The sequence below is a fragment of the Malus domestica genome, chromosome 14 (assembly GCF_042453785.1).
Source record: "Malus domestica chromosome 14, GDT2T_hap1".
NCBI classification, from domain to species: domain Eukaryota; kingdom Viridiplantae; phylum Streptophyta; class Magnoliopsida; order Rosales; family Rosaceae; genus Malus; species Malus domestica.
The window spans coordinates 23,911,993-23,922,761 of NC_091674.1; the positions used below are offsets into that span (position 1 = coordinate 23,911,993).

General features: G+C 36.3%; 1 protein-coding gene and 1 pseudogene across 1 annotated transcript; both read right to left on the reverse strand.

Moving 5' to 3' along the window:
- Positions 1 to 1,815: 1,815 nt before the first annotated feature.
- On the reverse strand, positions 1,816 to 3,679 carry LOC103409669 (protein WHAT'S THIS FACTOR 1 homolog, chloroplastic). The gene has a single exon (XM_029093151.2). It carries the CDS (start codon positions 3,412 to 3,414, stop codon positions 2,119 to 2,121), a length of 1,296 nt encoding a protein of 431 aa, XP_028948984.2. The 5' UTR covers positions 3,415 to 3,679; the 3' UTR covers positions 1,816 to 2,118.
- Positions 3,680 to 7,612: 3,933 nt separating this feature from the next.
- On the reverse strand, positions 7,613 to 9,828 carry LOC114821057 (omega-hydroxypalmitate O-feruloyl transferase-like; annotated as a pseudogene).
- Between the last annotated feature and the right edge of the window lie 941 nt (positions 9,829 to 10,769).

Here is a 10,769-nt window from a genome sequence, read left to right on the forward strand (position 1 = left end):
GGTGCAAAATTGTCCAAGATCAAGGATAAAGAAATTTGCATCCACAAATCCAGCATCCCATTGCATGAATGACTTATATGCATCTACAAACTCTATTTCATGTAGCCATCCAGAAGCCAATTGCATACCGTTGTGATAGCTTCAATGAACCTACTGTTTTAAAATTTAATATTGTTATTATTATATTACATTTATTAATTGAATAGAAATTAGTAGTGGAGCTTTTTGGTAGAAAGATGTGTTTGTTCAAATGAAGAGTTTCAACTTTTGACTCTTCATGAATAGTCTCATGTTTCCAAAAGGTGTCTCACATTCTATAAATAGGGAAGCCCTGTAATCACTTAATAGCTTTTCATTGTTTTACATAATCATACATAGAGTGCACTAAATATTAGAAAGTCTCATTGAGTCCATATGAGAGGATATGAGAGGGTTTTCAACACAATCGTGGTTCATGAGCCTTGTGATTTGAAGCGCTACTATCACAAGGATGTGGTCGCTTCAAATCACAAGGACGTGGTCGTTGTATCTTAGGAGACAAGCGCTGATCAACTATGAGCACCGTAATAAGCACCGTGTTAAGGACAAAGTGTCCAACACTTACCTCGACCATATTTCAGGTTTTTCTAATCCATTATCTCATGTTCATTTAACATTGGTTAATTACTCATGTGCATGCATTAATTTTGATATATAATGCATGAATTATTTCTTAATTTTCTATGTAATTTAATATAGCAATTAGACCCTATTTTTACCTTCCTAGTGCTATGGCTTTAGTTTTGACATGCTTACACCTCCCCTTTCTCCTGGCATTATTTCTTTAGGTCTAAAAACCTTATTCATCGGTGACACAGTCGCACAAAGAAAAGGGTAGAGTAAACAATTTTTTTTTTTTTAAATTTCCTCCAATAAAGCCGACCCCACTTAGTGGGAAAAGGCTTTGTTGTTGTTGTTGTTGTTAAATTTCCTCCAATATCTTAATCAACTCACCAAAATAGCTATACATTAAACGAATGAACATTTACACTATAAATTTTCATCTCAACTATATACATTTGATGAAGAGAAATGACACTATTTGTAGAATACATGTGATTGTTAGGTGGCTGTATTTCATGAAATACTCATTTCCAATGGTTAGCGGAACATCATATATGGACAGTTTCTTGAGTGTCATACGTAGTTCCTCACCACGGTACCATAACATGGCCATGAACAATCCAAACAGACAGTCCAAACCTAAAAACATGACATGAAATATGGATACAGTGATTTGTAGTCGGGCCCAAGAAAATTTTCAGTTGAATATATATCTGAAAATAAATAAATAATTAATTTTTAAGAAAGCAATAAATAAAAAATGTTTTAAATTCTAACCAAAAATGTGAAATTGTTACATCATTTACAGGTTAACTATTTACTGTTGTATAGCAAATTTAACCTGTATAGAACAGCCAAAGAAGGGTTCAAATTGAGAGAAATGTTGGGTGTTATATGATTATATCTATATGCAATCAGTCTTTTTAAGGGGAGTGATCTCAAATTTTTTTTTTTAAATGAAGATTAGTTGTTGGGACCTAGTTTACATTGAACTTCAACTATCTGAACCGTCTATTTTGTAAGTCTTGATTTATAGATCATCTTTGCAAAAATTCAATGCTATATGAAATAATTTACCTATTTAATTATCACGATTAAATTTCAATGTTTTTCGTAAAACAAAGTCTTAGTCAATTCCCTTCAACTAAATTAGATGCCTTAGATATTTCTAATTTGGCCAATATTTTGCAAGGATAGTCTATGAGGTACAACTTAATAAACGGTTCAGATCGTTAAAATTCGATGTGGTGTGGGTTCCACAATTAATTCCCAATTTTACAAGGGAAGTGTAATTGGCATTCCAAAAGTTTCATTCTCCACTTCTCACAAGTGTATTTTTCTTTCCAAATATACAAAGTTTGAAGTGTAGAATGAAATTTTTGAAGTGCTAATAACAATTCATTTTTATAAAAAAAAAGAAAAGAAAAAAAGAAATCCCTTCTTTTAAAGCCTCCTCTATGCAATAACAAATACCGTCTCACAAATATGAGTGGAGGTATATGCCCCCTGTAGGCATTAACATCTTTTTGTATCCTCATATGCCCTGCAAATCTCTTCAATGTCCATTTCAGAATAAACCGCAAGCGAATCATTCTCCAACTCACCCACCTTCTCCTCTTGCTCATGCTGCAAGTCAATGGTGTCCTCACTTTCTGAACTGCTCTCATAGAAACCATTCTCTTCCATGTCTTCCATGTCACTGAAAGCTTCAATTTTCTTCTTTCCCCTATAACCGATAAGGCTCTGGACTTTTTCCTTCCAAACCACCAAAGGGCATTTCTCAATCAGCTCCGAACCTTTGTAAGCTTCCTTCAAGAACACGCTAAACCTCTTCCCCCTCTCAGAAACATAGAAGATGCCAAAATGCTTCAGCAGAAGCCTCATAAGCTTCTGTGGCATCACAAGTTCGCGTCGAAAATGAGTAAGGTGATCAGTAACCAATCTCTTCTCCACAGTAAAGCTAAGCAACTCATGCATAATAGCAACTGCCCTCTTGTCAAATTCTTTAGAGCCGGCTTTGAGTCCCCTGGCATCCGCGTATGGAGATAAATAAGACCTTTTCTGAAAATGATCGATGGCTCCTTTGTACTTGTACGCCTTTTTATAATTTGGGGGGAACTTCAACGGAAAAGAGAGCGAAAGCAAGCCCGGGACATGATCATCACTGGCCTCAGTGATCCCCATTGTCTTCTTCTCCAGCTCGGTTATAGCCCACGCATGATTCCAATTAACAAGTTCCAAATGCTCAACATCCTCATTATCTTTAACCACCTTGAAATGTTGGGGATATTTGTGCACCCAATTAGTCCTGAAATCAACTGGCAGAGCAAAATCCCTCCTGAAATGGACAATCTTGTCCAATGCCAGCCTTTTATCGACAGACATCATAAGAAAGCGTGTCACGAATTCGGCCGCGGTATCTTGATGCTCCTCAAGCATTCTGTCCTCCTCTTGTACCAATTCCTCACCTTGCTTGGTCATCCCACACCATAAGATCCCTCTGTGATCCTTGTACAATTCAAACAGTTTCGGCGATTTTCGAATAAAATCAGACACCCTGTGGGGCTTCGGGAGACTAATCTGGCTACGGTACTGATCCAATTGCCTGACGGGAATGATCATTTCGGGCTCTTTTTTCAGAATTTCCATCAAGAACAACACTTTGGATGCTATCTTCCATTTCTCAGTCACAATCTCGAGATCATGAATCCTCTTCAATTTGCTTCTGTCTTGCACCCTCTTGCTGGTGGTCATGAACCGCTTCTGGTTCATTGACCACCACTCACCGGACCAGTATCGTCTCACAAACATATTGTTTTAACAAAGGGAAGCAATGTAGCTACACGCACATATGGTGTTTGTTGAAATGCCACAGTGAAGCCGTTTGATACAACATTTGGTTGGAAACACAGGGGGAGTTTGTGGATATGAAATTTATCGGATATTAGACCATGGGTCGGACTTTGAGGTGAAAATTTGGACTTGGGTGATCTGGTTTTGGAACCATGAATCTCGCCCCAGAAATAAGAACTGTGGAGCTCCTCTTCTCCCCCATCAACCTTTATCGACGCCGCGGCTAATATAACGACGGGGTTTATAAGGCGGGAGTTAGTTGCGGGGCTCTCTAATAGCCTTTCGATCGATCAAACGGTTTATATTCAATATTGCCTTTAGTGTGTTTTTTTTTTTGTCGTACATCATATGCCATTAGTTACAACTCGTTTCTTTGGCTTTTCGAAATCTCAATTACCAGATCAATTTAATCCTATTTTTTTTTTTTTAAGAAAAACGATAGCTTTATTTATAAAGAAAATTCAACCAGAACACAAATTTTAGTAAAACGCATTCCTTATATCATCAGGAGTTTTTCAAACCAAATCGTAGAATCATCACTACAAATTGACAATGAGTATTAGCAGTGGCGAAGTTAGGAATTTTCTGAAGGAGGGGCGAAATATTCAAAAGAGGATTTGGACTATTCAAAATAGTCGAAGGAGGGTTTGAACAACAATATTATTTGAAGGATGATTTAGCACCGTTTCTCGTTGTATCGTCCTATTACTTAATTGTATAATTAGCAAAGTTTTAAAAGATGCTAAGCTCTAATCAGGCGATGGACATGACTTTACACTTAGGCAAGGGCTTAGGCAAATTTGAATAAATTTATTATATACCGTATAAATAATTGTCTATTTATTATATAGCTTATAATATCCAAAAAATATTTATTATAAAACATATAATATATAAAAATATTGACAAATTTTCTTTATTACTTTGTTGAATTTGATGGGAAGAGAAAGAAATAAAATAATGAGGAGTTCGTAATATTTTACAAATTATTTTTTGAAGCTCGTATAAATTTATAATGAATTTTAAGATAAATAATAGTGTCAAACAAATGGCTTAAAAAATATTAAAAGAGTGGTCAAATAAAAATCTGACAATAATTAAAAAATAAAACAAAGCAGGTTAGGTGGTGCCAATTGATTGGCCAATATTTAAAAAAAAAAACAAATTGTAATTAAGAAAGGTCACGTGGGGTGGGATGGGAGAGAGACTCTCTCTTCTTCCTTTCTCTTCTTCTTCGTTAGAACCAGAGTTCCATAACTTATTTTCCTTTCTCCAGAAACTGCAAAATGCAGATCTTCATTCCTCCTTTCTTTGGCCTATGTTTTTTTTTTTTTGTGGAAAATAAGAGAGCACGCGATCAGCCTGTGCTGGGATAGAGCAGGGACATCCAAAAGACCGAAAACCATATGGAATTTCATCACATTCAACGAGACCGGAGGGGCGGAACCACCACTCCTGGGCTTGATTTCCGGCGAGGGGAGGGGTGGCCGCCACTCCTCGCCCTCACGTAGCTTCGCCACTGAGTATTAGCACCCATTAAATATTATTGTTAAATCAGTTTAAATTTTAAAATTTATTTATTAAATAAAAAAAATTACTTATCTACCGATAACTAATACTTAAATTAATTCGGCATTTCGGTGTAGAAGTTTAATAAGATTGGGCCTTTAGGCAATATAAAAGTCCGTCTTTTATTAGATTTTGTATTTGATTATGGAGGCCCAAAACAAAATAAGAATCTTAGATTCATAGGACAACAATACTCTTAATCGTAATGAAAAGTTGAGATTAAACTTTGGAGGTGGATTGTCTGCCTCCCATTTCCATATTCTTCACATCCCTTTCTGTTTGTGTGATTATGATTAAGTCACGTCAATATTTTATATTAATTTTTTATAAAAAGAAAACAAAAAGTAATAAGAATATAAAATGTTGACGTGGTTTAACCGTGATCACACAAAATAAGAGGACATGAAAAAAGTATGAAAATGGAATGACAGACAATCCACCTCCTTAAACTTTAGGTGATTCAAAAGCCAACATCTATCTGCCATTCGTTTTCATTCACGATTAATTTTAAACTCTAAATCTTGAAGTCCCTCACTCTTATTGGAAATAACAACAATGCTCAAATTATCATTTGCAAAAATTAAAATTAAAATTTAAAAACGATTTGTTATAAACATAAAAAAGCATATGCATAGATTTGACTGGACTAACATACAACTTATTTACGTGGTATACATCCTACTTATTTAATGCTCAACCATGAATACAAATTCTCGCATCTCATATAATATGATGAATACGATCTACAATCTAACATGATTTTAGTCTTTTCACTTGATTTTCAATAGCTTTCAAACCTTTACACTATGTTTGAATAAAGAAATTTAAGATTACTAAGAAGTTTTAAAATGACTGAAATTGAAATGACGGGATTTTATTTTCTAGAATTTGTGAATTTTCTTGTTTGGTTAACTTAAAAGAACAATAGAATTGAATAAGGAATTTATTATTTTTAAACTCTCAATCATAGAAATTGAGAAATGACACATATTTACATGGAATTTAAACTTGGGAATTGGAGGTCCCAATCCAAGTTTTTTTCTACGCAGAAATTCCAAATTTCGATGTTTATGAATTCAAACAAAGGAATTGGTGCATGGCAATTTATAAATTATGATTTTTATCACAATTCCAAGTTTATTTCTGTCATCCAAATATAGTGTTAGTTTTATATGATGAGATTCCAAGAAGGTTTTTTTATTTTTTTATTTTTTTATTTTTGGATGGTTACCTGAAATGGTTTGTGGTTTCAAGTTTGTTAGTTTCCTCCACTCCAATATCTTAATTAACTAATGAATAAATAGCAAGTAGGACGAAAAAACATTACATCATCCAAATAAAAAATCTAATTATCTATTGTTTAAGGACTTTCGAATAATTTGATGAATATACAACTAGCAAAGCTGCAATTTTTCATCACCCTTTATAAACATTTCACGAGAGAGAAAAAAAAAACGAGTTGAAGTAACATCTAATATTCATTTCCTGTGAGGTACAATAAATGTGATTGTTTTGTTTAGGTAGAGTGTATTTCATAAAATACTCATGTCCAATCTTTAACGACACAAAGTGAGCAGATAAATTTGGTGATCAAGCTGCCATGATTGTTTTCTCCTCAGTCTTTGTAGTGGATTACATTTACCCGTGAAATTCAACAACGTAAGTCATACATTAGTGTATTCTAGATTTTTTTTTTTTTTTTTGCTATGTTGGATTCTGAAAGAATGATGTTCTAGTAGGTGAAAAAAAGAGGTCTTGGGCCAATCAGTTGCAGTAAAGGACTAGCCATGAACCCTAGCTAACCCTCTTGTAGAAATTTCGGAATTTCGTGTTTACACCTCTATTGCGCATTCCAAATTCAAAATGCCTAAAGTGTTTTGATCTTCTGATCTCACACCAAAAATAACAAAATGAACATGTTTGCTAGATGGCTTTCTGAGTTCTATCACAACTACCTCTCCGTTCATATTTAGAATTATACAAATATAAACAGAAAGGTAGACATAACTTATTGGCGATTGGAGGTAACCATCTACAAGTTGCAGAAGACCTGGTAAAGGGTCTCCAGTCTCTCTACCACCCTTTATTTGGTTAGGTCATATAGCTACATATGATACGAGTAGTACCCGTCTTTGGGATCAACATTATGTCCACGATTTTTACAAGTTTATTTTACTTTTACACGAATTGTGATGTTACTCAAGTCAAGTCACTGTCATCGTAACATTACATGCGATCAATTGTCATAAATCGTATGAATGCATGTAGTCGAGTGTTCATAGCAAAATCCGGGATTGTTTTCTCTTGTTATTATGATCATACCCTACACACACCTCCCACTTGTTTACATGAAAGCTTTCTTAGTTATTTGTGGTATGGATGTGATGAGTACAAGCAATTGGTAGTTATTATTGAAAAGAAAGTGCACAAGTTGTAATAACTAATAAGCATACAAAACACAACAAAACCTGATTAATTCAGATGTTGACTTGATCATGTTCATGAGTTAATGAACATAATATAAAACTCCCCATTAACATGAGATACAGAAAATACAGATGAAGTTACAAATATTCATAATAAACCGGCAATTTCTTTCTACTACCACCCTTTTATTCCCAAGATTTCTTTCATCACTTCCTCCTGAAATCGAGATAGACTTATACTCGGGAGTGCCATGTGGTGTTTTGGACTAATGATACAATTTCACGTGGAATATAATTGAAACATATATGACGTTGTATTATTAGTCTGAAATGTCATATATAGGGTGTGTGTTGTTATTAAAAGTTCTTCCCCCTTAAATCTGCCTCATCAAATCTTCAAATATCTTCATAGCAGAAGCTGGCAAGCCCAAAAGCACATTTATGCTTTTCCTATCTTCTCCATGAGATAGAAACAAACAAACTTCCTTCTCAGGCAAACCCACTGGCCCTGAAAACACAGGCTCTCCCCAGCCAAAGTCAGTTGTGTGGAAACTTAGCTTGGACCAAGTTGTTATCAAAAGGGTTGCTGCCAAAGAAGGCCTAGCTCTTGTCACTTCAAATTAGTCGACCACCGACCTCATATAACCGTCCGTCACCATTTTAACCGCCTTATCAACTAACCCAACCGCGAACAAAAACGGATTCTCCATTAGCTCCCCAGCAGTGCACAGTGCATGTGTCAACAAAATTGCATTCCCGAAGAACCCTTCTGGTACTGGCGGCTCAAGTTTTGAGCGCCCATCATCGGCGAAAAGGAGCTTCGTTTTTTTATCCGGCTTCATTCTCAAGGCCTCAGTTCTAGCTCTCCAGACAAAGGCAGAGAGTGCTTTAAATGTTGTGCACTTCTCAAGAACCCCATCTTCCATGGCCATTTTCTTGAGCTTTTCAAGCTTCTTGGGGTCGAAACAGAAGGCGCTGTATAGCAGTTCTTCTTCATAGAGCTTGGAGTTTTCGGATGTCTTCGATCTGAATGAATTCGTCGTGAGGAAACTCTATCTTTGGTGGGTTACTCGGTTTGAGTATGTTTCTGTCGAGAAATGGCAGAACCTTGAGCGGCAAGCCTCTTGCCGTATCATTCCACGAGTTGATAAATTCCATTACAGCAATCCCATCCGACGTACAATGGTTGATGCATAGCCCCAGAGCAAACCCTCCGCATGTGAACTTAGTCACCTGAAATTATTTAAACAATCAACTTAACAGTTGACATAAAATAAGTACTCTACCTGCTAGTAAAATTATTTATGCTAGATTTTAACAATTGAAAAACACAAAACGTTCAATCTGAACAAAAATTACGAAACATTCAATCCGAAAAGGCCTAATAGTATTATGCATAAACTTTGAGTCTAAACCGTGTGATATATTTTGAAGCACTAGACATCCTTTTAGGAGCGGATATATTTCTAGAAAATTAAAGAGAGTATGACCGTGTGATGTAGCATTAGCCCTACTCAATACTCATCCTAGGTAAAGTGTGACTATGTTGAGCGAGACGCTGATGTTACATCAATGGCGGGTGAGCAAAATTGCCCTCTCAAAGGGAAAAATTAGTTTGGAAACTCAAACCTGTACTGTCAAGAGAGGAATCTCAAGTATGTTGGCGCCAGGAATATCATGAACCAGATTTCCAAGAGTTTTAGGATCAGGCTTTGTTGTGTCACCAATCTTTTCCATTTCACAGTTGGCTTCAGCTTCCACAAACACAGCACCATCTCCTGTGCAATCCACAATCAGCTTCCCTTCTGTGCTGATAATTAACTTTCCTGCAAAAGGGTAGTAGTGAACAAGAATTTTTGACAATGCACTCTTTATGACTTTAGCTGCTTCGTCGTTCCCTTTTGAATCCGATTTGAAGCAGTACATGGTTCGGACTGTGACCGCAATGTTCTGGTCCAGGTTCGACAGGTAGTGCAGACCCTTCTCCGTTTCGGATTCAGGAGGCACCAAAGTTGGTTCTTCTTTCTTTACAATAAGCTCAAAGGCTTGGTCACTGATATCCCCCATCACTCAAAAAACCCCTGTACAATCTAGAAAAGTAAGAAAAATGTGTTCACTCGTTAAGAAAAACAGACGTCCTGTCCAGAGAATAACTGTAAATATGTATATGTAACCAAGAACTTAGCTTTAAAAGGAAAAAAAAAACCCCAAAAGGGAAATAAGAACTACAAATTGAAATGTACCTGCAATGCTTGGATGTAAGATATCAAGGGGAGATGAATGGTTATGATGAAAACTCGGATTTGCAGTCCTTCTCAGATGGGGTTGTAGTTTAATTATATAGGGAGCAAATGGGGCTGCATACTAAATGCTCCTGCAGCTGCAGCTCTGTGGTCATATATCTTCTGTATTTTTATTGGAAGAAAGAATGGCAACTAGGGTTAGGTTAGGTTGCATGTTCACCGTACAAAGGATTTTAGGGTGATAGATAGTGTTGTCAATTCCCTTAATTCAAGGGATGTGTCTCTTGTTGTCAATTCCCTTAATTCAAGGGATGTGTCTTATTTGTTCTTTTTTTGTTAGCTTTAGACGTAAATCAAGGAGGAATAGGTAGTCTTGTTTTCTTCCCTCTAGCACATATATATTTGCTATCTCTTGTACCTGATTGTCTCATGATGAATATACCATTCACAAAATACAATATGGTATCAGAGCAGTGACCCTAACCGGCCTGTCTCTGTGGTGTTCTCTTGAGAGATTTGTGAGCTTCTTCTTGTCCTTCAATCATGGCTGAAGAAAGCTCAGTAAATTTGGAAGGAGACAGCTTTCATGCTACTCCACCATCACCACACTCAGATATTGATATCAACCCAAATCAACGTCTTAGTTATGTCTTGCTAAATGAGTTTAACTATCTTCCATGAGAGAGAGCAGTTTCTCTTGCTCTGGGAGGACGATCAAAGCTTGGTTATGTTAATGGTGCTATTCCAATGCCTAAGACTACCTCACCGGAGTATGATGCTTGGCTATGCAAAGACCAGTTGGTCATGTCATGGCTAATCAATTCCATGGATCGTAAAATTGCAGAAATTTTTAGCTATGCTGAATCCTCCATGACTCTTTGGAAAAATCTCAAGGAAATGTATGGAAATCAGAACAATGCGGCTCGTGTGTTTCAGTTAAAGAAGGACATTGCTGGTTTGCAACAGGAAAGGAAGCCATTTGTGCAACATCTTGGAAAGCTAACCACTATGTGGAACGAGCTGAATGTGTATCGACCACACACCATCGATGCTGCTGTGCTAACTAAAAGAGCCG

Excerpts from the sequence above, each read along its gene's own strand:
- LOC103409669 (XM_029093151.2), bottom strand. The coding sequence starts at position 3,414 with ATGTTTGTGAGACGATACTGGTCCGGTGAGTGGTGGTCAATGAACCAG.